Raw genomic sequence first — 27,739 nt, forward strand, 5'->3', positions numbered from 1 at the left:
TATAATATAATACAGGTAGACTACCTTTTATCCGAACTTCCGAAAACCGAAACCCTCTAAAAACCGAAGGTTTTTTCGTTCAGCGTAAGTCGTGCGCACGACATGACCAGAGTGGCGCACGACCCCCGCCGACCCACCGATGACCCCCACCCCCGACGACCCCCCTGCCGACCCACCCCCGACAAATTTCCCAGTCCTATAAAATACCTTCCGAAATCCGAAATTTTCCGAAAACCGAAACACGGCTGGTCCCGAGGTTTTCGGATAAAGGATAGTCTACCTGTATAAGTTTTTCAAAGAAACATTTTCACCCAAGCTGAAAAAGTATACTAGTGTACAGATCTGCCATTGCGGCAGAACGCAGTGTATTGTTGTATGGCACGTTTCATTATCTCATTCTCAATCTTAGTGAGATTTGTGATATTTCTTGCATGCCAGAATAAGAGTTGAAGGTTAATTAGCAGCGTGGCTGGTTCAGATGTAGCCACTGCTGCCAGTCACCTTCAGACAAAACGGGTCATATAGGGAAATCTAGCGGTTTATAAAAATAAGCAGGCCAGCTATATTAAATACCAAATGAAGAGGTCATTAATGTGGTAATTAGATAGGTAATTAATAACTGGTCTCCACAATTAATTCTTTCCAAGAATTAAATTACATCTTTAAGATAATCCATTTTATTTGAACTGTGTCTGATTTAACATTAGCAAGATATTCTTCCATATCTGGCAAAAAAACTCGTACAAGCCCATTGTAGTGGATATGTATGACTGTCTCCTAACAATTCATATCCGTTATCTCTGCTGACCATTATCCTTGCAATCAGTTTCACAGAATCCAATTAAATTAAAATTTTAAGGTTAAATATCCGTGTGAAGAAAATTCAGGCAGTGCTGGCAGTTATTCTGTATTTAGCAGGGATCTGCTGAAAGTCTTAGGGTTTGACATTCCTATCACACGGCTAGTGAAATTCTGTGCAACTTGAACAAAATCAGAAATAACAGAAAATGCTGGAAAAACTCAGCAGGCCAGGCAACATCCGTGGAGAGAAATTAGAATCGACGTTTCGGGTCTAACCCTTTTTCAAAACTGGAAAGGAAATGAAATAGATCGAAAAGGCAGGGCTGGGAGAGAACAAAAGAAGTGAAGAGAAAAATCAGACTAAGCTGGGGATAGGTTATCGACCAATATTCACTACAAGCCCACTGACTCCCACAGCTACCTGGACTACACTTCCTCCCACCCCGCCTCCTGTAAGGACTCTCTTCCATTCTCCCAGTTTCTCCGTCTCCGCCGTATCTGCTCTGACGATGCCACCTTCCACACCAGTGCTTCAGACATGTCCTTTTTCCACAACCAAGGATTCCCCTCTACCGTGGTTGACACTGCCCTAGACCGTGTCCGTTCTATCTCCCGCACTTCTGCCCTCACCCTTGCCCCTCCCTCCCGGAACCACAATAGGGTTCCCCTTGTCCTCACCTTTCACCCCACCAGCCTCCCCATTCAACGGATCATCCTCTGGCATTTCCGCTACCTCCAAAGTGATCCCACCACCAAACGTATCTTCCCCTCCCCTCCCCTTTCAGCATTCCGTAGGGACCACTCCCTCCGAGACACCCTAGTCCACTCCTCTTATCACCCCAAACAGCCCTTCCCCTTCGCCTGGCACCTTCCCGTGCAAGCAGAGGAGATGTAACACCTGCCACTATACCTCCCCCCTTCCCACTGTCCAGGGCCCCAAACACCCCTTCCAGGTGAAACAGCGATTTACTTGTACTTCTCGCAATCTAGTATACTGTATTCGCTGCTCACGATGCGGTCTCCTCTACATTGGGGAGACCAAATGCAGATTGGGTGACCGCTTTGCGGAACACCTCCGTTCAGTCCGTAAGGGTGACCCCGAGCTTTCGGTCGCCTGTCATTTTAATTCACCGCTCCATTCCCACTTGGACCTCACCGTCCTTGGCCTCTTGTATTGTTCCACGGAAGCTCAACGTAAACTCGAGGAACAGCACCTCATCTTCCGATTAGGCACTTTGCAGCCTTCCGGACTCAATATCGAGTTCAACAATTTCAGCTCATAACCTTGGCCCCCATTAATTTTTTACCTGTAATTTTTCCACTCCTTTTCCCCCCCCCCCCCCCTTTCCTTTTGTTTCACTCTCCCACCTGGCAGCTATCTCTTGCCCTGCCAGTACACTTCACACCTAATCTCAGCCTATTACCATCTCGTCTGGCTTCGAACACCTTTTATTGTCTCTTCTACTCCTTTTGTCTCTTTCACTTCTTTTGTCCGATCGCAGCCCTGCCTTCGATCTATTTTCTTTTCTTTCCAGTTTTGAAGAAGGGTCCGACCCGAAACGTCAACTCAAATTTCTCTCCACGGATGTTGCCTGACCTGCTGAGTTTTTCCAGCATTTTCTGTTGTTGTTCCTCGATTATCACTGTTGAATTAGGTATTTTTTGAGATCTTGGCATAATGCAGTCAGTCCTTCAGTGTCTATATGGTGTGGTGCGCCATAGCTTTAAAGTGGGAATGCATAAGAAATTTCTCCATCAGTCAAGGAAATTGTCCAGGCTCCTTTTAAGGCTGAACCTTTGGCACATTCTTCCTTTTTTAAATGGACTTTGTAGATAAATTATCTGTAGAGACTGTTCAACAATGTTTTGAGAATGATAATTTAGAATTTCAGTCTCCTTTCTGAGCCCATTTCTTTTTATAAAAAAAAAACAGGTCCGGTTCAATGTGATGCAGTACGCAGTACCCGAAGTGAAGGAGGTCTATAACTGGTTAGAAATGGACTTCCACCCGCTCAAGCTTTGTGGGCGTGTTACTAAGGTAATGAACAACATTTGGCTTCCATATTCTGTGTTTGGTCTGTTTAACAGGGATCAGTTGACAGTCTAAGGTGTACTGTTCATATTGTGGCCTAATTAAAAGCTATTCCAATGTTTAATCAAGGTGATGCACTTAAAAGGATGCTTTAGGGTAAACTATTCCCTCTGGTAGGGGAATCCAGAGCAAGGGAGCATAATCTTAAATGGCCTCGCTCTAATTTTAGGAGTTAAACCAGGAAGCATTTTTTCCACACAGAGGGTGGTAGAAATCTGGAACTCTTTGCCAAAAGGCTGTGGATGTTGGGTCAATTGAGATTTTCAAGACTGAGATCAATAGATTTTTATTCAGTAAGGGTATCGAGGGATATGGAGCAAAGACGGGTAAATGGAGTTGAGGTATGATTTTAAAAGAATGGTGGAACGGCTTGAGGCTATGAGTGGCCTACTCCTGTTTCTTTCTCTCTCCATATTGTAATTTTAAGTGGTGCGCCTGTCTGCACATTTCATTGTCTTGTTCTCTGTTCTTGTGAGAGCAGTGATATTTCTAACGTGCTAAAGTAAAACTGGAGGTTAATTAGCAGATGGTCTAACCATGTAGCCAAAGCTGCCAGTCCCCTCCATACATTTAGATTAGTACAGTTTATAAGTTTTGTTTCCTATATTGCAACAATGAAACATCTTTATTTATGAATGTTTAGGTTATATACAAATGTCCTTGATAAGTACCTGCTAAGATTGGTTAGCCCTTTATTGCCAGGAATTGCAAAAGTGCTGACTACTCGTATACTTTTCTATTTCAATCATTGTATTATGTATAACCGTATTTATTTGAAGAGTATATTTAAGTAGTAATTTGGCAGGGATTGACATGACACCAACCATAATTTCGCCTTTCTCATTCTCCTACTTAAGGTTCTCAATTGGGTCCGAGATCAGTCAGAAAAAGAACCTGACCTTCAGCATTATGTGCCTCATTTGCAGAACAACACCATCCTTCGACTCCTTCAACAGGTGTGTACATATTTCAAAAGAACACTAGGAATTCAGTTCATTTTTTAGGATTGAAAAACCTAATGTAAAGGGCCTAGGTTTAAAACTTAACTGGTGTCTGAGGGTGTCTTGCTGTCATTTTAAAAATGGTTATTCCTGCCATCTTGGACTGCAGAATGTAGCTGCTGCTCAGTTTGTGGCTTAAAATTCTCTTTTCTTGTTCCCTGTATGTATTTTTATGTTGCACCTATTCTCATCTGCTGTTTGCTCTCTGTTCAGGGGCCCTTAATCAAAATTTGCTTCTGTAACATAACTTCAAGGAATTGGACATGTGCTGCATTACAGGAAACTTTGGTTTATCCGGAGGTTGTATGTCCGGGAACCTTGATCTACCGGCAGAAATCAGGAGCTGTTTTGTTAGGTTTTTTTTCTTCTCGTGGCTTTGTTTTCAACAGTCGGGCTCTGGAAAGTCTCAAGCTGTTGCTAAGCTACAGAGACGCTTCCAAGGTACAGGCCGACTGTTTACCAGTGTTTGTTGTCAGATACGGAGATGAAAACCTCCGTATGCTTCAACATTAACTTTGTATGTCCGGCAGTTTTGATAGATCGGCAACAGCTCGGTCCCGTCGGTGCCGGATATAACAAAGTTTCCTGTACTAGAATATTGCTGTTTCCAAGAGACCGTTCCAGAGACTGAAATGGTCGAACTGATCCTTTTATATTCAAAATTGAGTTTAATGCTCATCCCTATTTTTATTTCCCCTGGCCAACTTCGACGTTATTTTAAAAACTGGTGAACATTACCTGTCTTCAAAGAACAATGAGTATATTATAACCTTTTGTAAAGTATTGTCAGCACCACATCCTTTTAGAAGCACATTTCATTATCTTGTTTTCTGTCTTTGAGAGCAGAGATATTTCTGATGTGCTAGAGCAAAATTGAAGGTTAATTAGCAGAGTGGCTAAACAAATGGCCATTATTGCCAGTCTCCTTTATACAAAAATGTTTGAATTGAACAGGGCTGCATGATGGTTTTATTTTGAACTAATCTCTCCAATTTGTTGTGGCACCAAGCATTCATAGGAAAACTTGCCATCTTGTTTTCCATTTTCATAAGTCTCTCACTTTTGAATTTGAGTGTATTTTGAATTATTTGTATTTACTATTTGTACACCTGAGGTACCATCTTATACTGCCTTGGGCAATATTCATTAACAGTAGTCACTAACTAGGCTAGATTTACCAAACTGAAGCCCCTATCATTTTATAAAATTCATTATTATTATATATATTCTCGCCGTCTTAATTCATTTTTGTTGGTGTAAAGTTGTAACAAGATTTAGGTCTGGCTTGGATATTTTCTCAGGCACAGTGGTGCTGGTCACTTCCGCAAGTAATCTGAACTTGCATCCTAAAATTATTCCAGCATCAGTTCTAGTTTGTTCTGATGTTTTAATTTTCAGTCTCTGGAAGAAAACTGTATTGGTGTACAATTAAGTTCATGTTAAGCAAGTGGTGTAGACATCAGTTACCTGGTTAGTTTACACTGATGCCCGGAAGGTCTGTAGCAACAACCAGTTAGACTCTAGTAGAGCCATAAACCTGCACCAGGAAGTATGCAGAGTAAAAATTTTGATTGAATCCTGATTGATTTTGTAGCATTATTTTTATTTGCACAGGTGGCCCAGATTTATCAAAGTATAGAGTTTACTCGTTTGGCTTCCTTGGTGCCCTTTGTTGATGCCTTCCAACTGGAGCGTGCTATTGTTGATGCTGCCAGACACTGCGATTTGCAGGTAATGCCAACAGCTACAGGTAGTGATCTGTGCGGTGATGTCAAAGTTCTGTTAAATTTCAAATACTGAGCTCGGTTATCAGGTTAACGTTTAATAAATCAGTCTTAAATATTAATTCCCGTTAGCTTTCTCACATAATTTGCAATCAGCTGAAATTACTCCTACGAGAGACTCAGTAGAACCTCTGATAGGCAAATATATTTTGAGTGCGAATTTGCACCGCTGATCGAACATCAAATTTTATCAGAAATTTGTGGAGATCTGTTGCAATGTTCCATTCTGATCTCTTAATACAATGGCCCGGAATTTGCAGTCCTGATGACTGGCAGCGTTCGCCGTCATTTCATCTTTGAAACTGATCGCTACTTCAGGATTTAGCGCACATGCCGCCCAGTGCAGAAATCCCGAAGTTGCGGTCTGTCATTCGCTGCTCCTCCGCAGGCTGCGCTGTGCCCCCCCACCCCCTCCACCGAGCCGACAATCGGTGTAATCTCTCAAATCATGGAAACTGCTGAAAACTTTGGCTCTGCCGCAGTAATTATGCTGTTATAAATACCCCGTTAAAAGTTAGACCCTTTCGGATTAGGTGTAACGGGTTTTAACAGGGTATTGGCTGCTAAACAAATGTTATGGCCCTGAAAAACTAACTTTAATTTTGGAGTGTCAAATTTATCCATTTTAATAAATAAAAATTTAAGTACAGTAAACTCTTTCTTATCCGGCACCTATGGGCCCAGGATTGTGCCAGCTGATGAAAAATTCTGGATAACGGAGAGGTATACCTACCAAGGCAATTTTTAACACAAACAAAAATAAAAAAAATCAAGTAATGTACTGTATAATTGGGTACTCACCTACAGAATGTTCCGTTAAATATATGGTAGAATCGGCAAAATTACTGGGTGTTGTTTTGTATTGATATATATCTATTTTGCCGGTTATTAAAGTATTCCGGATGATAAAGTGCCATTTAAACAAGAGTTTAATGTAACTTGAAAATTAAAAAAAAATGTTTGTTAATCTTTATTTCAGGTTTGCCGTTTCCCTATGTGAGAGCCCCAGTCTTTGTTTTGCGCTCTCTAACATTTTTAAAACATTAGAATCAAAGGAGCTTACCCACTTCCTGGTTCGCTGTCTGAGAATTCTGCCTTTTGATTGGCTGCTTAGACAGCTTGTTGACGTCACAGCAGCTCTTCGCTGGGAATCCCAATGAACTTGCGTTGATTTGAATTACACACCGGAAAACCCCAAAATTCTCGACACCCAGATTGCAAGATCTTTGTGTGGTGCTTACTTCTGGGCCAGCGGCGAGCACCTTTTGCTTCGCCACTGATAGCACATTCCGGGCCATTATCAAAAGTCTGACTTAAAGCTAAGTAGCTTTATTTTCAAATCTTAAATGGGTACTTGTGGTTAAATTAATTCCAAAGAGGAAATTGTAAATGGACGACTTGTGTACACTGGGTGAGAATTTTTGCAGGGTTCTCCTGCTGTAACTTCAGTGAAAGATCAACCTAAACGGCCTATTCTAGTCATTAATGCTGTTTTCCATGGTGAAAATAACAGCAGTAGATTGAGAGAATTCCCATGAAAATTCCAGGCCATTGTGTTTAAAATTGTACATAGAATGTTGGAGGCCATACCATTATTAGACAAAATGTTTATACCACTGATTAGAGCGCAGACTGTAATTTCTAGTAAACTTGTCTTTAAACGATAAGTTTTCTAGTAACCTTACTGGTAAATTAATCCTGCTTCAACCAAGATGTGGGCTCTTGTGGCACTGGTTAAATATATTCAAGTAAATGTATTTTTCAAGTGTGGACATTCATTAGATCTGGATGATATTTTTCCAAATTGGTTCTGTATCTGATTTGAGTTTTATTTTTGTAATTTTGTTTTTAAGAGTTACAAAAAACATTTCAGAAGGGAAAGAAATATTACATGCTGATGTTTGTTAACTGTCTACGTTTGTTCTAGGTTCGCATAGATCATTCTTCTCGTAATTTGAGTTTTGGCTCGGACCTTAACTATTCTCCGCGAGAAGATTCACCAGTGGGCCCTTACTTGCAGCCAATGCCCTCAGAGCAGATCAGAAGCCAGCTCACTGCTATGTCTGCTGCATTAGCTAAGGCTATTCAAGTTGTCAAGCCAACACACTTGCTTGTAAGTATTTTTTCTTGACTAGATAACCTTGCAAGCCAGTGCCCTAATGGGTCTAGTGATCCTAAGTGGGCAAGCAATAGGAATCTTAGCAGTGCTGTGTGCTGGTAAGCTGTATGTTAAACTCCAGCAGCACTTGTACATATACAGAATATTGTTACACCTCGACTATTGCCAGCCTGTAACAATCTTTTCTGGGCTAAGGAAAGTGGGGTATGTTCCTGTACGTAGATAATGCAATCCATTATCAAACTTTCTCCTTACTTGATTTGGAGAGTCTTAAGAATTGTAATTAGCTGCCATGAATGCCAGATGCTGGCTGACTTTTTAAAAGGAAATGCGCAATCCAGGGATATGGGGATTGGGAGGGAAAGTGGAGTTGAGTTTGAAGATCAGCCGTGATCTTATTGACTGGCAGAGCAGGCTCGAAGGGCTGTATGGCCTACTCCTGCTCCTAATTCTTATGTTCTAATCCCAGCAGAGCTCACTAGATAATCAGCTTTCCCCCCTCTGTGGCCCACGGATGCTGAAACCTTTTGTCACCTTCCGTATAGTTGACTTAGCCAAGATCCGCTAACTCAGCTTGGACTGAGAATTGAACCTGGAGCTTCCTGGTCTGTGTGGCTCAGTTGCTTATAGCCTCAAACAGCTGAGTCGTGAGGGTAGCTCTACATATGTATAAGTTTAAATATCAAGAGTTTCTGCTGTTTTATAAGAAGTTTGCACTCATGGATTTAAGGTTCCTCTCCTCACCTTTCCTCTATTTAATGCTTTAGAATGAGAAGGAAGAGCAGCATCAGCAGGCTGTCAGTGCTTATTTGAAGAATGCCAGGAAGGAACACCAGCGTATTCTTGCCCGTCGTCAGACTATTGAGGAGAGAAAGGAACGCCTGGAAAGCCTGAATGTTCAACGGGAGAAAGAGGAAATGGAATTGCGAGAGGCAGAGCTTCAGAAAGTTCGCAAGGCCGAAGAAGAGCGTTTACGCCAAGAAGCCCAGGAGAGGGAGAAAGAACGCCTCCTGCAAGAGCATGAAAACATCAAACGGAAACACGTGCGAGAGCGCCTGGAGCAGATCAAAAAAACTGAACTGGGAGCTAAGGCATTTAAAGATATCGACATTGAGGTAAGATACAATACTGCATGCTTTTACTTCCAAGTCTTTTGTTTTCTTAGTCCCTGTCCGTAAAATGCTTTTTCTTGGGGCAAACAATATCAGATAGAATATATAGCACAGAAACAGACAATTCGGCCCAACCAGTCCATGCTGGCGTTTATGCTGCACTCGAGCCTCCTCCCGTCTTTCCTCATCTAACTATCAGCATAACACACTATTTCCTCCTCCCTCATATGCTTATCTAGCTTCCCCTTAAATGTATCTATACTATTTGCCTCAACCACTCCCTGTGGTAGCGAGTTGCACATTCTCACCACCCTCTGGGTAAAGAAGTTTCTTCTGAATTCCCTATTTGATTTCTTGGTGACTATCTTCTATTGATGGCTTCTAGTTTTGCTCTTCCCCACAAGTGAAGCGCTCTCTCGGTGTCTGCGCTATCAAAACCTTTCATCATTTTAAAGACCTCTCCGGTCACCCCTCAGCCTTCAATAGATGCTGTCTGGTGATATTTCGTAAATCTAGGAAGCAAACAAGAATTGCAGATAGCGACTTTTTAAAGACTTTTCCCAGAGTGTCCAGTACACACATGCTAATTTTAATCTTATATAAATATATTTGCCTCCCAACGCCTAATGTAAATTTTAAACTTGTTTCTTCGGATTCCCGCACTCATGCCGGTTTGGTGGGCAATATGCCCCCACGCTCCCGCTTTGCTCTGTAACTACATATTAAGAAGTGCATTTTGTAACATTATTTTCCCATCTCCACTGCTTTGTTGAGATCAGGGAACTTGCTTTAAGGGGTTTGTGGGCAAGAACTTGAACTACCTAGTAAAGTGAAAATTTGATTCTTGTAATCTATACGGCTTCAGTTTGTACAAGAGGCTACTGTGTTTATAGTTGTCAACGCAAATTTTGTTCTGTATATTTTGGTGATTGTTATAATCCCACAATTTTTCACAGGACCTCGAAGAACTGGATCCAGATTTTATCATGGCAAAGCAGGTTGAGCAGCTGGAGAAAGAAAAGAAGGAACTTCAAGAACGTCTGAAAAATCAGGAAAAGAAGGTGAGCAGATGGATTATTTGATGAACCACAATCACGATTTTAAAAAAAATGGTGACATCTGCTTACTGGTAAGATGTGAAGTAGGAATGTTGGTACTGATGATGTAATAATTAAATTAAGGTGATCAATAAGAAGCCATAGAGACAAGTTGTCTTTGTGATATTGAGTCTCTGTGGTGTAACAATGGCAATGCTAGTAAGGGTACCTTTCAGTGGGTTAGGGTGGCACTTTGGTACTTCATTGCATTGTAGCATGAAGTAATAAAACATGGGGTTGCATCTGCAATTTTCCATATGGTTAATTACCAATCATGACTATATTATTGTGGAGCACAAAGTTAGACACTTTCCTGTTTTAGAAGGAGGGATGGAGAACAGGTCAGTGAAGCTCCTAGTGGCTGTTTTGAGCACAGTTGGCAGATGGCCAATCTCCGACCAGCCTTTGAATGACACGGGGGCATAAAAATTGAGTATTAATGACATGCAGAGAAGAATTTAAACTAATTATGTTTTACCTAATATTTTTGAGACTGTTGTCGGTGAGAAAATAGTCTGACATTGAGTCGTACCAAGAGAAAGGTTCACTAATCATTTCCCTGTGCTTACATCTGTGTTATAATAGTTGGTGCTCTAACCAAAATAAGCTGAATCTGCTAGATTGTTCTTGTAACAGGTTAAAAACTGATAGCTACATGATTTCTGCCGAGTTACAGCGTCATACACCTGGGAGAAGTAACTTGGTTATTCAAATCTGCATTGACAATCATTAGGAGCACAGTAATGAAACTTGTCAAGCCAAGTGTACCAGTATGCTGCTGCTTTAGATTTGATGGTCAATTGATGAAGGTAGTGTATTCTAAGCTATTATGTAAAATGTACATTGCACAAGATTAGAGTCATAGAGTTATACAGCACAGAAAGAGGCCCATCGTGTCCACGCCGGCCATCAAGCCCTATCTATTCTAATCCCATTTTCCAGCACTTGGTCCGTAGCCTTGCATGCTATGGCGTTTCAAGTGCTCATCTAAATGCTTCTTGAATGTTGAGGGTTCCTGCCTCTACCACCCTTTCAGGCAGTGAGTTCCAGCTTCCAACCACCCTCTGGGTAAAAAGGCTTTTCCTCAAATCCCCTCTAAATCTCCTGCCCCTTACCTTGAAACTATGCCCCCTGGTTATTGACCCCTCTACTAAGGGGAAAAGTTCCTTTCTATCTACCCTATCTATGCCCCTCATAATTTTGTACACATCAATCAGGTCCCCCCCTCAGCCTTCTCTGCTCCAAGGAAAACAACCCCAGCCTGTCCAGTCTCTCTTCATAGCTGAAGCGCTCCAGCCCGGGTAACATCCTGGTGAATCTCCTCTGCACCTTCTCCAATGCAATCATATCCCTCCTATAGTGTGGCGACCAGGACTGCACACAGTATTCCAGCTATGGCCTAACTAGCGTTTTGTACAGCTCCATCATAACCTCCCTGCTCTTGCCTTCATTAACTGAGGTATAGAATATAAGTAACCCATATGCCTTTTTAACCACCTTATCTACCTGTCCTGCTGCCTTCAGGGATCTATGTACATGCACACCAAGGTTTCTCTGTTCTTCCTAGGGTCCTACCATTCATTGTGTATTCCCTTGTCTTGTTAGTCCTCCCAAAATGCATCACCTCACACTTTTCAGGGTTAAATTCCATTTGCCACTGTTCTGCCCTTCTGACCAACTATATCGTCCTGTAGCTTGAGGCTTCCCTCCTCGCTATTTACCACTCCACCAATTTTTGTGTCATCTGCGAACTTACTGATCATACCTCCTACATTCATATCTAAATCATTAATGTACACTACAAACAGCAAAGGACCTAGCACCGATCCCTGTGGTACACCACTGGACAGAGGCTTCCAGTCACAAAAACAACCTTCGACCATCACCCTCTGCCTCCTGCCACTAAGCCAATTTTGGATCCAATGTGCCAAATTGCCCTGGATCCCATGGGCTCTTACCTTCTTGACCAGTCTCCCATGCGGGACTTTGTCAAAAGCCTTGCTGAAGTCCATGTAGACTACATCAACTGCACTACCCTCATCCACGCACCTAGTCACCCCCTCAAAAATTTCAATCAAATTGGCTAGACATGATCTTCCCCTGACAAAGCCATGCTGACTACCTTGGTTAATCCCTGCCTCTCCAAGTGGAGACTAATTCTGTCCCTCAGAATTTTTTCTAATAATTTCCCTACCACTGGTGTTGGGCTCACTGGTCTGTAATTCCCTGTTTTATCCCTACTACCCTTCTTGAATAATGGTACTACATTAGCTGTCCTCCTCCCCTGTGGCCAGAGAGGATCTGAAAATCTGTGTCAGAGCCCCTGCAATCTCCTCCTTTGCCTCACACAGCAGCCTGGGGATTTATCCACTTTTAAGCCCACTAAAACCGCTAGTACCTCCTCCCTCTCAATACTAATTTGTTCAACAATATCACAATCCCCCTGCCTGATTTCTATGCCTACATCGTCCTCCTCCATAGTGAACACAGATGCAAAATATTCATTTAAAACCTCACCCACATCTTCCGGCTCTACACACAGATTGCCACTTTGGTCCCTAATGGGCCCTACTCTTTCCCTGGTTATCCTCTTGCCCTTAATATACTTATAAAACACCTTGGGATTTTCCTTTATTTTGCCCGCCAGTGGTTTTTCATGCCCCCTCTTTGCTCTCCTAATTTCTTTTTTAAGTACCCCCCTGTACTTTCTATACTCCTTCCACTGTTTTTAGTCCTTTGTATCTGCCAAAAGCCTCCCTTTTTTTCCTAATCCATTCTTGACATCCAGGGTTCCCTGGGCTTGTTGGTCCCACCCTTTACAGGAACATGTTGGCGTTGTACTCTCTCTATTTCCTTTCTGAAAGACTCCCACTGCTCTGATGTGGATTTTCCTACAAGTAGCTGATCCCAGTCCACTTTGGCCAGATCCTTTTCCATGACTACTGTGGTAAACCACTGTCATACCTGTCTGTGTCTGTATGTGTATTCCACTAGGTACAGGTCTGGACATGCCTCGGCTGACTCCTCCCACTATTCCAGGTATATAAGTGACTACCTCCCAGTCCCTTAGTATTCTGGACGGGTCGACCACTCGAGACAAGACCTTCATTCTTTAGTTAATAAAAGCCTGATTGTTACTCGCTCAACCTCAGTCATTTGAGTAATTGATGGCGCATCAACTACCTTAAATCTCACCGAATTATGGTCACTGTCACCAAAATGCTCTCCTACTGACACTTCTACCACTTGCCCGGCTACATTCCCTAGAATTAGGTCCAGTACCGCCCCCTCTCTTGTAGGATTTTCTACATGCTGGCTCAAAAAGCTCTCCTGGATGCACTTTAAGAATTCTACACCCTCTGAGCCTTTCACACTCTGACTATCCCAGTTAATATTGGGGAAGTTGAAATCCCCTACTATTATTACCCTATTATTTCTACACTTCTGAGATTTGCCTACATATCTCTTCCTCTATCTCCCCCTGACTGTTTGGGGGCCTATAGTACACTCCCAGCAAAGTGCTTGCCCTCTTTTTGTTTTTAAGTTCTACCCATATGGCCTCATTAGAGGAACCTGCTAAGATATCCCTCCTTACAGCAGTAATTGACTCCTTAATTAATATTGCGACACCCCCTCTTTTACACCCCCCTCTGGCTCGCCTGAAGATTCTATACCCTGGAATATTGAGCTGCCAGTCCTGCCCCTCCCTCCCTCAACCATGTCTTTGATAGCAACAATTTCATACTCCCATGTGTTCATTAACACCTTCAATTCACCTGCCTTACTCGTAAGACTCCTTGCATTAAAATAAATGCCATCCAGCCTTGCCCTACTCCCTTGTGCCGTTACATATTTGCTCTGCCTTCCAGGCTGACTTGTTTTTTCCTCTATATTTGGCTGTGCATCACCCCCTACTATAGCTCCACTCCGTATCCCACCCCCTGCCAAGTTGGTTTAAACCCCCCCCCCCCCCCCCACCCAACAGCCAATTTCTCCAGAATACTGTAATACTGAGAGTTCTGAAAATGAAAGAACACCCAGAAACACTCATTGCTGTTTGTTTTTGTTTTATGCAGATTGACTTTTACGAAAGAGCCAAACGATTGGAAGAAATACCTTTGCTCAAACAAGCTTTTGAGGAACAGCGAATAAAAGATATGGAATTGTGGGAGCTTCAAGAGGAAGAACGGGTGGGTGATATAATTTGTATACATATGCATTTCAGACATTCTCTTGATTGCTACTTAATTGGGCCATTTTGAACATTTTGCGCTCTACGTTCCTTGATGTTGTAACTTGAGTTAAATTGCTCTTTGTGGTTTAACAATAGGGTTAAATTACATCTGTCTGTGTGTAGTTGAAGATTGTAAAATACTTTTATTTACAGATCACTAATATGAAAGTAGAGCGTGAGATGGCACTGGAGCACAAGAATCGAATGTCAAGAATGATGGAGGATCGAGAAATGTTTCTAGCCAAGCTTATGGCTTCACGACGTACAGTTTATGAGGTCTGCAATTTTTTAAAACGTGTTATAATATTTTAGCTTGAGGCTGGCCCAGTCTGTTCACAACCTTGGTGTTGTATTTGATCATGAGTTGAGCTTCCTACCTCATCTGCTCCATTACTAAGACCGTCCATTTCCACCTCCGTAACATCTCCCGTCTCTGCCCTTGCCCCAGCTTATCTGCTGCTGAAACCCTCATCCATGTCTTTGTTACCTCCTAGACTTGACTATTCCAATGAACTTCTGGCCAGCCTCCCTAGTTCCATAAATTTAAGGTCATCCAAAACACTGCCTCCTGTGTCCTAACTCACACCAAGTCCCACTCACCCATTTCCCCTGTGCTCGCTGACCTACATTGGCTCCCAGTTAAGTAATGCCTTGCTTTTTAAAAAAAATTCTCGTCCTTGTTTTCAAATCCCTCCATAGCCTCGCCCCTCCCTATCTCTAATCTCCTCCAGCCCTACAATCAATGTTCCCTCTAAGCTGCGCAGCTCTCTGCTGGTCCCACGCAGCTCGGGACCGGCCTTTCCCATGTTAAATTTTGCGCAAAACTGTGATTGGGCTGTGCAGCTGCTTAAAGGGGCCACGCACCTTTAAAAAATAAATAAATAAATAATTTGTGGGAACATTGCCTGCAGTCCCCCGAGATCTCTGTGCTCTGCCAATTCTGGCCTCTTGAACATCCCCGGTTTTAATCGCTCCATCATTGGCGGCCATGGCTGCCTAGGCCCTAAGTTCTGAATTCCCTCCCTTAACCTCTCCGCCTCGCTACTTCTCTTTCCTCCTTTTAAGACGCTCTTTAAAACCTACCTCTTTGACCAAGCTTTTGGTCAGCTGCCCTAACATCTTATATAGCTCGGTGTCAAACTTTGTTTTTTTGATAATGCTCCTGTGAGTCACCTTGTGATGTTTTACTACATGCAAAGCACTATATAAATGTAAGTTGTTGTTGAAGATATTCTTGGCCGCATAACTTCTGAAATCACCCATGAGAAGCAATATTCTTTTTTGTTAATTTCATAAGCTCAGTAGTTTGTCCATAAAAATATTGCTCCAGTAGTGACTTTAAATCACTTCAATACAGCAGACCTAAGCAAAGGGCGCTGTTTCTTTATCTTAAGTTGCTTTTTGTTTTGTTCTGAGAAAAGGAAAAACTGAAGAATTTCCAAGATAAGCTCAGCGAAGAACGGAATATGCGTTTAGAGGAACGTAAGAAACAGCGCAAAGATGAAAGACGCAAGACCTACTACATAGAAAAAAAGGAGGAAGCTCAAAGATTGGAGGAAGAAAAGCTTATAAAAGGTTTGAATATCTAGATTCATGACGAAAGAAACATCATCTGAATTGTTGCAAGGCAGGGATTCTTATTTTGGAGTTTCTTCTCGGTCTAGAACGTGAAGAGAAGGAACGCAGTGAGCGTGAAAAACGGGAAGCAGAGGAGCGTGAATACCAGGAAAAACTAAGAAAATTGGAAGAAATTGAAAAGAAACGGCGTCAGCGAGAGTTGGAAATTGAAGAACGAGAGCGTCGTAAAGAAGAAGAAAGAAAAGTTGCGGAAGACCAGATTCGCAGAAAGGTAATGGCGCTTTTTTAAAATTATCCTAGCATTTGTTCACTGCTATGCTTCAGATGTCTAGAGCATGGAATTGCCTGATGGTTGTGATTGACACTCAGTGATATAGCAGCAAAAAGTGGAATTCAAATGGATCAAGGTGGGCAATGTCTGTTTTCCACGTGATTGAACACCTTGCTTCTATGCAGTGGTCTATTGAGCAATCCAGGAGGAAGATGATGTATAACCTTGCCTCAAATGCACAGTTTTGATGGGATCTACTCCTTTCTGAATAAGAAGCAAAGGTTTCTTGCCATGGGATTATTTTCACTTTCTGTGCCTGGAAGAACTAAATGCTGTAGCTTGAGGCAGTATCATCACCCAGGATTTCAGTAATGAGCAATGCGGGTGTGAAACTTTCATAATGTAGTCCACGTAAACTGAGGAAAGGACCCCAGAAGCATGATTGTAGATTCTGTCTTTAGAGTGTTGGGCTGTTTCTGGAGAAAACCATGCAGTACTGGGTAAAATACTAATTGTCACAGATCTACAGCTAGTGGATGGGAGCAATTTGAGGTGATGAACTAAGATAATCACACAAGAAGTGTGGCATCTAGCAATAAAGCTAATTGACAAGTGAAATTTTTCTATGGCATTTTGGTATGAAATGTGCAAAATATTCCTAGTGACCTTACTAAAGGGTAAAATTTGCTTAAATTTTGAAGGTGAATGGTGATGTGATTATTGCATTATTAGAATGTTTTTATTTCAACTGTGATTTGTACTAGTTCATGCAGGATGATTCATTTGAAGAGCTAGCACGATAGATAACATCTATGAAGATTTTCTCCAGTGTAATTGATTTTAAAAGTATTTAATGCTGCCACTTGTGCTTATATTGTCAGTTGCTTTTAGGCGAATTGTCTGTACTACTTGGAAAGATGAATGTTCTGTAGTCCGATCCCATTGCAAGCTGTAACTCTAAAGTATTATCAAAACTTTCCATTTTCCCAGCTGGTGGAGGCTTTGCTACATTAGTCATTAGATGAGCTTGGGTCTCAAAGGTTGACCCACAATTTAAAAAAACTAGAAGTTTGTTACTAGAAGAATTGACTGAAGTTGGCTTTCAACTCGCTTTAAGTTAATATTTGTTTGTATACAACAGGATTCATTCTGTTGGTGAAGAATTGCAGTTGAACTGAATTTGGATGTGAATTATGAAGAAATTGTTCTCTCAAAAGAAGCTACTATTCATCAGTCTTGATGGTTACATATTTCAATTTATCTTTTTTGACAGGAACCACAGCGCTGGGGTGACAGAGACTCCGAGCGAGATGGCTGGAGGGATTCCCGTGTTATAGAAAGGGATTCCCGTGTTATAGAAAGGGACTCCGAGTGGAGGCGCGGTGGAACTGATGCGTATGTAGTTATAGTAAAATAGCGGTTACAACCAAGTTAATTATCATAAAATCATACAGCAGAGAAGCAGGCCATTCGGCCCATCGTGCCTGTGCCGGCTCTTTGAAAGAGCAGTTCAATTAGTCCCACTCCCCTGCTCTCTCCCTGTGGCCCCGCATATTTTCCCTTTTTAAGTATATCCACTTCTCTTATGCAAGTTATTGTTGAATCTGCTTCCAATAGCCTTTCAGGCATTGCATTCCAGATCATAACATGCTGAGTTTAAAAAAAAATTTAAATCTCATTTCCACCCCCCCCCCCCCAGCCTTTTTGCCAATGATCTTAAATCTGCGTCCCCTTGTTACCGGCTCTCCTGCCAGTGGAAACAGTTTCCCCCTATCTACTCTATCAAAACCCTTCATCATTTTGAGCACCTCTATTAAATCTCCCCTTAACCTTCTTTGCTCGAAGGAGAACAATCCCAGCTTCTCTGGTATCTCCACATAAGTGAATTCCCTGGTACCAATTTGGTAAATCTCCTCTGCACCCTCTCCAAGACTTTGACATACTTTCTAAAGTGTGGTGCCCAGAATTGGACACAATACTCTAGCTGAAGTCTAACCAATGATTTATAAAGGATTACCATCACTTCCTTGCTTTTGTACACTGTGCCTCTATTTATAAAACCATGGATCCCATTTTTTTTTTTTAAACAGCTTTATCAACTTGTCCTGTCACTTTCAAAGATTTGTGTGTGTGGACCCCTCTGTTCCTGCACCCCCTTTAATATTGTACCATTTCTGGGGATAGACTATCGACAAACATCCACTCTAAGCCCACTGACTCCCACAGCTACCTGGACTACACTTCTTCCCACCCCGCTTCCTGTAAGGACTCTATTCCATTCTCACAGTTTCTCTGTCTCCGCCGCATCTGTTCTGATGATGCCACCTTCCATACAAGTGCTTCCGACATGTCTTCCTCAACCGAGGATTCCCCTCTACTGTGGTTGACATGGCCCTTGACTGTGTCTGTTCCATTTCCTGCTGCTCTCACCCCTTCCCCTCCCTCCCAGAACCACGATAGGGTTCCCCTTGTCCTCTCTATGGATGCTGCCTGACCTGCTGAGTATTTCCAACATTTTCTGTTGTTATTTCAGATTTCCAGCATCCACAGTATTTTGCTATTGTACCATTTAGTGTATACTGCTTCTCCTCATGTTTCCTTCCAAAATGCATCAATTCGCATTTCTCTGCATTAAATTTAGTCTGACCATTTCACCAGCCTACCTCCTCCTGAAGTCTGCTACTATTCTACTCACCACTCATTACTTGTGTCGCCTGCAAACTTTGAAATTATGCCCTCTATACCAAAGTCCATTTCTAGCATTTTGCAGGTGGATATAATTATGAAATCTTTTAATAGTTTGTGACTTGTTTGTTTTTCTACACTTAGAGAGTGGCGTCGAGGGGATAGTCGTGGCTTTGATGATGATAAGCCTGCATTCCGCCGTGGGGAGGACCGAATTCGGCGGGATGACGACAGGGAGCCGCTGTTCAGAAGAGGAGACGATGATCGAGGCCCGCTGTTCAGAAGGGGTGATGATGAGAAGGGATCTTGGCGGGATGATGACCGATCATACCGCCGGGATGATGACCGGATTCCTCGGCGTGTGGAGGATTCAAGACCTGGCCCATGGAGACCACTTGATAAACCTGGTACAAGAAATCTTGTTAAACTTTTTTTGGACATGGTCTTTCTAACTGAGAGAATTGAGTTAATGTACATTTTGAAGTATATAGTTGGATATATAAACTGCCCAGCTTTCGGTCTTGGAGCTTTTCCCTGGATTTGGGTGCTGCAGGCAAGGCCACATTATTGCCCGTCCCTAGTTTTTTTGGGAAGGTGTGGGTGGGCCTACTCCTTGAACCATTGCAGTCCTTGTGCTGATAGTGTTAGAGAATTCTTTGAAAGGAGAGTCAGTAAGAACAATTCTTGTGTATGTTATGCTCAAATATAATTGTTTTAAAGCAAATTTACAAGAGCATATTAGTTTTGCTAAATCAGGAATGCTTTTGTAGACAAACTCAGATAGAGATTTGCACAAGTTTAAAACCGCACCCCATAAGGATGGCAGTAGTGTACAAGTAAGAACAAAACAATCTTCAGCATTTCTTCTTTCCTTTGTACCTAAGGTGGTGGATGGAGAGAAAGGGAAAAGGCGCGTGAAGAAAGCTGGGCCCCACCCAGAGACACCAGGCCTTCAGAAGATAACTGGGATAGAGATCGAGATTTGGATAGAGATGATCGCCGTCCGGCACCTAGGTTTGTAGATCAAGGATTATGAACAAACTATGTCTCTTTCTTCCAGGTAATTCTATTAATGGCAGTTCTGCTAAAGGCGTGTTATGGTAGATTGCTTTTATTTAAATACTGACCACCTTTGGTGGGGGAGGGAGGGGTTTGCATATTGGGTATTTTTTATATATGCTGATTGTGTTGCTGTTCATCCCCACTCCCATCTCAAAACTTGAAATCCTGACTAAAAAATTGTAAATGGACAGTACAATTGAATATTCCAGTAGAGATGTTCCTTTTTTAGAACATAAGAACATAAGAAGCAGGAGCAGGAGTAGGCCATACGGCCCCTCAGGCCTGCTCTGCCATTCAATAGGATCATGGCTGATCCGAACCTAGACTCACGTCCACTTCCCTGCCCTCTCCCCGTAACCCCTAATTCCCTTATCTGCTAGGAAACTGTCTATCTCTGTTTTAAATCTATTTAATGTTGCAGCTTCCACAGCTCTCTGGGGTAGCAAATTCCATAGATTTACTACCCTCTGAGTAAAGAAGTTTCTCCTCATCTCAGTTTTGAAAGGGCAGCCCCTTATTCTAAGATTATGCCCCCTAGTTCTAGTCTCACCCATCAGTGGAAACATTCTCACCGCATCCACCCGATCAAGCCCCCTCACAATCTTATATGTTTCGATAAGATTGCCTCTCATTCTTCTGAACTCCAATGAGTAGAGTCCCAACCTACTCAACCTTTCCTCATACGTCAACCCCCTCATCTCCGGAATCAACCGAGTGAACCTTCTCTGAATCGCCTCGAGAGCAAGTATATCTTTTCTTAAATATGGAAACCAAAACTGCACGCAGTATTCCAGGTGTGGCCTCACCAATACCCTGTATAACTGCAGCAAGACTTCCCTGTTTTTATACTCCATCCCCCTCGCAATAAAAGCCAAGATTCCATTGGCCTTCCTGATCACCTGCTGCACCTGCATACTAACATTTTGTTTCATGCACCAGGACCCCAAGATCCCTTTGTACTGTAGCACTTTGCAGTTTCTCTCCATTTAGATAATAACTTGCTCTTTGATTTTTTTCTGCCAAAGTGCATAACCTCACACTTTCCAATATTATATTGCATCTGCCAAATCTCTGCCCACTCACTTAGCCTGTCTATGTCCTTTTGCAGGTTTTTTATGTCCTCCTCACTCACTGCTTTCCCTCCCATCTTTGTATCGTCGGCAAACTTGGATATGTTGCACTCGGTCCCTTCCTCCAAATCATTAATATAGATTGTAAAGAGTTGGGGTCCCAGCACTGACCCTTGCGGAACACCACTAGTTACTGATTGCCAGCCCGAGAACGAACCATTTATCCCAACTCTTTGTTTTTTGTTAGATAGCCAATCTTCCACCCATGCCAGTCATAGTTTTCTCCCCTCTGGTTATCTCCTTGCTAGAGTACAGTGGAACACCCTCTGGTGCCATGCCCAAGTGGCCATCATTTACATATGAGCCTTGACGGTGAATGGTGGCAGGCTATTGTTCTGTGTAGGCAGAAAAACCTGGTCCAGCCCCTCGTCCGACATCCACACAAGCATGCTTCCAGCTGGATAGTGACCGGGACTGGGACCTCTGGCCTTCGCCGACTGTCATTTAATTCCAGGCACCGATGCCAATTATAGCATCGTTGCTGCTGTCCGAGCTGAGGTTGCTTAACTCGGCACAGACAGGAGATTAAACCTGTGCAGGTCGAGTATCTGTACAGCTCTACTTATTAGGTAAACTTGCTGAGCCAAGGAGGGAATTGTTTTCATTCTTTTGCAAGATTTACTTATTAATTCCTGCTACTTTTTTGTTGTTCAGAAATCCGATCGTACTTGCGGAATTGATCTTTAGCTAGTTTCTCACACACAGCACTATAATAGTGCAAGACGTTACAAACAAGTGACGACAGTTTAATTATCAAGCTCTTCATCCAGACGACAAGGTTGATTTAAGATGCTAGCTAGGTACAGAAAAAAAATTACCGTGTCTCCTGGGACCACGTTGCATATTTGACTGGGTGGGGCAAAGGAGGAGCAAAAATTCTACACGGGAACAGGTGTAAAGTAGAACTGCAAATACTAGGGTAGCAAATTGTATTTACGCAGTGTTAACATGTACTTCTAGCTATCTGTGTTTCATGAACATGAGTAATGGATTTGTTGCTTATACAGAGAAAAAGAAGATGGCCCTTGGAGACGTGGTGGTGGTGCTGAAGAGACTAGACGTGGTGGTGGTGCTGAAGAGACTAGACGTGGTGGTGGTGCTGAAGAGACTAGACGTGGTGGTGGTGCTGAAGAGACTAGACGTGGTGGTGGTGCTGAAGAGACTAGACGTGGTGGTGGTGCTGAAGAGACTAGACGTGGTGGTGGTGCTGAAGAGACTAGACGTGGTGGTGGTGCTGAAGAGACTAGACGTGGTGGTGGTGCTGAAGAGACTAGACGTGGTGGTGGTGCTGAAGAGACTAGACGTGGTGGTGGTGCTGAAGAGACTAGACGTGGTGCTGAAGAGACTAGACGTGCTGAAGAGACTAGACGTGGTGGTGGTGCGGAAGAGACTAGCAGCTGGAGAGAAGCATCACGGTGTGATGACTGGGATGGTGATCGTAGAGACTGTAAGGATCGTAAAGATGAGCCGGAGCGCCGTGCTCCACCTATTAAGAGTGATCGAGATGATGGTAAAAGCAGAACACTGTTTCTTGAAATAATGCTATATTCTTGGAGTTCTTCTCAAGCAAAACTAACCAATTTCTCAGCATTTTCTTTGAGGATGCTCTTAGTAGGATTTCTTGGTAGCGCTGCTACATATCTTTAAAATCCATAAAATTTTCAATAACCATGTAAATGTTGACACCATGAACTGTGAATATCCAATTTGCCACCTCAATCATTATTATTCTTGAAGTATGCTATGAGGCAAATCTAGTTTGGAGTTTGTAAAAAAAAAAAAAAAAAATTGAGAATGAGAAAAAGTAAAGAATGCAAGGGGGTGTTCCAATGGTATTTATACCTTGTGCAGCAGTGATCGGACACTTTTTTTGCCCGTCGTGTTGCAATCTAAGTTTTGTGCTCACAGTTTTCCATACAAGTGCTGCATTTCAGCAAGTTTGTTGGAGAATACATTGAAGAAAGACCGACCAAGTACTTCCCCATAGGTTGGGGAAATCCTGTAATGCCTGGTTTCTGGTTGCCAACTAATAAGAGATTTGGGACACCTGGATTTTTTGTTGTTCAGAATTCCGATCGTACTTGCGGAATTGATCTTTAGCTAGTTTCACACACACAGCACTATAGTAGTGCAAGACGCTACAAACAAGTGACAACGGTTTAATTATCAAGCTCTTCATCCAGACGTCAGGGTTGATTTAAGATGCTAGCTGAGAGCCAGCACACACGCGATGGCCCGAATGACCTCTTGTGCTGTAAAATGTTAAGATTCTACGACTAGTGCATATGAATGGAACAACCACCTTACCGTTTAACTTCAGGCTTAAGAAGGGCTAGTCATATTCTTGGGTCTTTTGAAAAAGATTTATAACAAGCTAGATATTGGTCCATTTGTGACTTTAAAGTTCAGTATCCGCTGGTTTCCATTGGTGTTGAGCTATGTAACAACTGCCCCATTTTTACACTGCATGCAAAGTTACTTTGAATGTCCAGTTGTGACTTTGCCAGTCGGGCTGATCCTTCAGCCAATGTCGTGGAAAGGTCTGTGCAGGTCATTAAACGGTAGCCCCACCGGCAGCCAAATCCAACATAGACCCAGAGGTAACGGAGGCAAATTGTGCAAGGCGCCTCTCCCACACAATTTTAATCATTAAAAGTTCACGGAGGGGGGAAAACTTATATTTTAACTTTTTTGAGAAACCAAAGTGAAGAACCAAGGCTCGGTGCAGTAAGGTTACCGAGAGTGAAAGAGAGACTGGGTGAAGCCGGAGTCGTGATTTAGGTGCTAAATTTGAGTTTTAAAAAGCCTGAACATTGTGGAAGTAAAAACCAAAACCAACAAGGCAAGGTGTTCTAGAGCTTTGAGGCCCTGAAAAAGTGAGTCATTGCAGGAGACCCCAATGAGTTTTGATTTAAACACACGAGGAGGAAGACCCTGTGGGGTGATGTATTTACAGCTCAAGGGAAAAGAAGCCGCTTCAAAGGAGCACTGGCCGTAGCATCTATTAAATAGGGGAAAAAGAAAGGTTGTGGTACTGAAGAAAGAGATCAAAGGCTAGCGAGGAGAGGGATTGCCCATTGGCCAAGCTTTTACTTGAATTCTGCCCAGGAGTGTGATCGAGGTGTTAAGAGGCATTTGACATGAGGAAAGCAAATATTCCACGATTATTGTAGAAATTGTTTGAAGTGTAAGCTCCACTTTTTGCTGGGGTGGGGAGGGGGGATATTTTTTGTAGAAACTGAACTCTGCACCTTTTTATAGATGATTTTTGGGCTGCTAAGAAATCTTTGATACAGGTACAAAATTTTAATTCATAGCAATTTCATTCCTAAGTCTTGCGTTCTCAAATCACCAGCTGAAAGTTAGATGAGGAAAGACGGGAGAAGACTCGAGTGGAGCATAAACGCCGGCATGGACTGTTTGGGCCGAATGGCCTGTTCCTGTGCTGTATATCCTATGTAATACTCAATGATATAATTGAATCGTTTACAGGTGTATGGCGGCGTGGTGGTGAGGATGGAAAAGGTGAAAGTGAGGAAGACCATGGGGTACAGGATACTCCCCTAAAAGGTCCGCCGCTCAAGGACAGTGACCAAGAAAAATCAGCCTGGAAAACTGACAAGGATAAAGAGGCACCTCGTCGCATCAAAAACGAAATTGATGAAGAAGGTTGGACTACTGTTCGCCGCTAAAAGTACCTTCATGCCCAATTTACCCAGACCAACTAGCTGAATTCTTTTGAATCTCAATTACAGTAACTTCATGGCAAACCCTTAAAACAAATTTGAAACTAACCAGTAAACGTGATGTTTGTTAAACTGTACGCATGTACCTATTTTAGTACAGCAAATTTAATACAAGCCGATCATGCAGCTTAAATAATAGAAGCCTACTTCATGAAACACCTATTGCATGTCAAAGCCTTGCCTTTACTATGTCAGCATTTCACTTGATGGTCTAAATGTGACGACTGCCTACTTTGAATTTTCAAGATTGCCCAGTTTTATTAAATAAGCTACGGCAACTTTGATAGTAAACGGAACACAATTAGCGTCTAGTGCAGCTGTAATGTGAAAGGAAAATGCACACCAAACCTACGTCTCTCTTCAAAAACTTATCAGCTAATTTGGATAAAGTAGCCTTGCTGTATGATGTAGACACGATAAAGGCTTTTATTATCCAACTATTTGATACATGTGTTGCCAGTATGTCTGCTGCCATCACAAATAATACATTGTGGATTATTGTGTGAGCGTATTTTTTAAAAAAAACAGTCACATACTCATTATTTAAACCTTTGCAGTTTGGAGTATTTTTGGTCAGGTTTGCTATCTTCTTTCTCATTTGGATTATTACATTGATTCGGACCTAATTTTCTTCCCATCTTTAGAATAAAGGTTTTCCTCATCAAATCTGTCTTTGTAGTAATAATTGTGTTGCATGCTATTATACTGAGAGTCAGTTCCAGAAAAAGAAATGGTCGAATAAAAGAACTTCAATGATTAGCTGTCTGTTTTTGTTCATTTGAAAAATGACCAGGTGAATATGTACCCCAACCCTCATTTTAGTCCCCTTTCCCTCTGTGGTTGTGGCTGAGAGGACTGTGCAGATAGCACTACATGGCCAACCATGAAATGTGCTTAGGAACAGCTGGGGTTTATTTCTCTACTACCTGTGGCAGCTGTCAGGTCTTGTTGTTGACTGCTCCACAGGAAAACAGCCAAGATTGAAAACTTGGGAAATAAGGGATACCAGCTAAGATAGTCATGTGTATAAATAGTGAGGTTCAGAATATCAAAATCAGGCTAACTAAATTCTTAAGAGGACTGCTTAATGATGGAAATAAACTAATCCCATCAAAGCTTTGCAGAATTTTCACAACAGTTCACTGGCATGCTCACTCTGCCATTCAAATGTCGTCTTCTTAGGCAGTTCCTCGGAACCGAGGATGACTTGCTTCCACATTAACAATGAGTTTGCAGGTGACTGATGAGTCCAATGCAGGACCTACAGGCTCTGTCACAGATGGGGCAGACGGTGGTTGAAGGGGCAGGTGGGTGGGGTGCATGGGTTGACGTGCGCTGCCTGCACTTGGCTTCTGCTTGCTCCCGGCGAAGAGACTCGAGGTGTTCGGCGCCTTCCCTGATGCTTCTCCTCCACTTTGTGCGGTCTTGGGCCAGGGATTCCCAGGTGTCGGTGGGGATGTTGCACTTTTTCAAGGAGGCTTTGAGGGTGTCCTTGAAGCATTTCGTCTGCCCACCTGGGGCTCTCTTGCCGTGCCGGAGCTCTGAATAGAGCGCTTGTTTTGGGAGTCTGTATTGGGCATGCGGACAATGTGACCCATCCATCGGAGCTGATTGAGCGTGGCCAAAGCTTCGATGCTGGGGATGTTGGCCTGAGCAAGAACACTGACGTTGGTGTGCCTGTCCTGCCAGTGGATTTGCAGGATCTTGCGGAGGCAGCGTTGGTGGTACCTCTCCAGTTTAATAACTACATTCAAATGTAGTTATTAAACTGCTGCTGCATTTTGTTTCCTTAGGGATATGTATAATATCATCATTTGAAACTTCCTTTTGATACCAGTTTTACTCTCTCATTTGCACTTGCAACTAAGGTGCCTGAGCTAATGCTCATCTTTTTGCATATTGGTTTCAAAATGCTGTGAAATGTACAAACCGCCCTTGCCCATGTGTACTACGCCTTAATGTGAGCAGTTTGATTGTGAACCAGTTACAGGAAACTCTCGTTTAACCGGCACCCAAATATCCGGAACTCTCTAATAACCGATACAATTCTCACTCCGAAAACTACAGTATACAGTCGTTTATAAGTTTTGTTTTACTGTTAAGTAATTAAAGAGTCATGGATTACCCTCAACTGGCATTACTGTACTTAATCAAGCATCTTCCACCATCCATTTAACACAACTTTCTGTAGGGGAGTACTCAATTACACTGCACATTTCTTGATTTTTTTATTTTTGTTAAAAATAGCCCGGTAGCTATACCTCTCCGTTATCCGGAATTTTTTTTTATCAACCAGCACCATGTCGGTGCCGGATACCAAAGAGTTTCCTGTACTTGCTAAACTCTACAGGCTGTAAGTGTGGTTGTCTGGCTATTGAATATCCTCCAAACATTCATTTGTCCCTTGAGAGGGATGTTTCACTTTGGAAGCGCATTCCTCTTCCTCTTATTTACACATACAAAGTGAACTTTCTAGTTCAAATTAGATGTGTACAATGGGTATATTGTAATCCACAATGGTATTGAAAATTGTATCTTCCTCAATACTGTTTTTTAAAAAAAAGTGGAACTCAAGTTTGGTTGCATTATTCAATTGAGTAGTGCATGTGGATTAAGCCTTTTTTCCCCCTCTTGTCTGTTTGAGCTGTTCCTAAGCTCCAACTGTGTTGGCCAAGGAAATTCTAAGATCGGCCAAGGAAATTCTAAGATCGATCGTGCAACAGAAACGGAGAAAAGACCACAGATTAGAAGCAACTATGTATTGATTTCTGTACAATAGAAAGCAACTTTGTATTATCCTGTTGTGCTGCCAGCAGAGGGAGCAGAGATGCTGGAATAAATGGAAGATATACAAATTTGGTCTGCTTGTTTTAAGTATAGCTGGTAGACAAAAAGAAGGCTGCTTAAGATATTAAATGTGTACTTTAAAAAAAAATCTAAAAGTATGTCAAACATTTGACTTTTTTTGAAGTAGCAGCCAAGTGTTTTGTGTTGCCTGAAGTTGGGACAGAGGTCTAGATTATGAGA

General features: G+C 42.4%; 1 protein-coding gene and 3 non-coding genes across 6 annotated transcripts in view; all 4 read left to right on the plus strand.

Annotated features, from left to right (window-relative positions):
* Positions 1–25,469, plus strand: part of eif3a (eukaryotic translation initiation factor 3 subunit A) — a 50,913-nt gene extending 25,444 nt beyond the window's left edge. For 2 of the 3 annotated variants that reach the window (XM_085994383.1, XM_085994384.1), the window contains 15 exons: positions 2,735–2,839; positions 3,751–3,849; positions 5,509–5,625; positions 7,606–7,791; positions 8,565–8,912; positions 9,866–9,970; positions 14,083–14,196; positions 14,394–14,516; positions 15,662–15,815; positions 15,905–16,089; positions 17,363–17,484; positions 18,919–19,181; positions 19,659–19,788; positions 21,974–22,476; positions 24,459–25,469. In XM_085994383.1, the coding sequence (XP_085850509.1) occupies positions 2,735–2,839; positions 3,751–3,849; positions 5,509–5,625; positions 7,606–7,791; positions 8,565–8,912; positions 9,866–9,970; positions 14,083–14,196; positions 14,394–14,516; positions 15,662–15,815; positions 15,905–16,089; positions 17,363–17,484; positions 18,919–19,181; positions 19,659–19,788; positions 21,974–22,476; positions 24,459–24,658 (2,754 nt within the window). In that variant the 3' untranslated portion in view covers positions 24,659–25,469. Of the gene's footprint in view, positions 1–2,734; positions 2,840–3,750; positions 3,850–5,508; positions 5,626–7,605; positions 7,792–8,564; positions 8,913–9,865; positions 9,971–14,082; positions 14,197–14,393; positions 14,517–15,661; positions 15,816–15,904; positions 16,090–17,362; positions 17,485–18,918; positions 19,182–19,658; positions 19,835–21,973; positions 22,477–24,458 lie in introns of those variants that run through there. The other variant, XM_085994385.1, reaches the window with a different exon arrangement.
* LOC147113382 (small nucleolar RNA SNORA19) lies at positions 377–513 on the plus strand. The gene has a single exon (XR_015079431.1). It is a non-coding gene; the product is annotated as a small nucleolar RNA SNORA19 (small nucleolar RNA).
* LOC147113383 (small nucleolar RNA SNORA19) lies at positions 3,333–3,465 on the plus strand. The gene has a single exon (XR_015079430.1). It is a non-coding gene; the product is annotated as a small nucleolar RNA SNORA19 (small nucleolar RNA).
* On the plus strand, positions 4,701–4,831 carry LOC147113384 (small nucleolar RNA SNORA19). Its single transcript, XR_015079429.1, has one exon. It is a non-coding gene; the product is annotated as a small nucleolar RNA SNORA19 (small nucleolar RNA).
* Positions 25,470–27,739: the final 2,270 nt, after the last annotated feature.

Source organism: Somniosus microcephalus, chromosome 8, assembly GCF_052327205.1.
Source record: "Somniosus microcephalus isolate GS21.2 chromosome 8, FLI_Smic_1.0, whole genome shotgun sequence".
Taxonomy (NCBI): domain Eukaryota; kingdom Metazoa; phylum Chordata; class Chondrichthyes; order Squaliformes; family Somniosidae; genus Somniosus; species Somniosus microcephalus.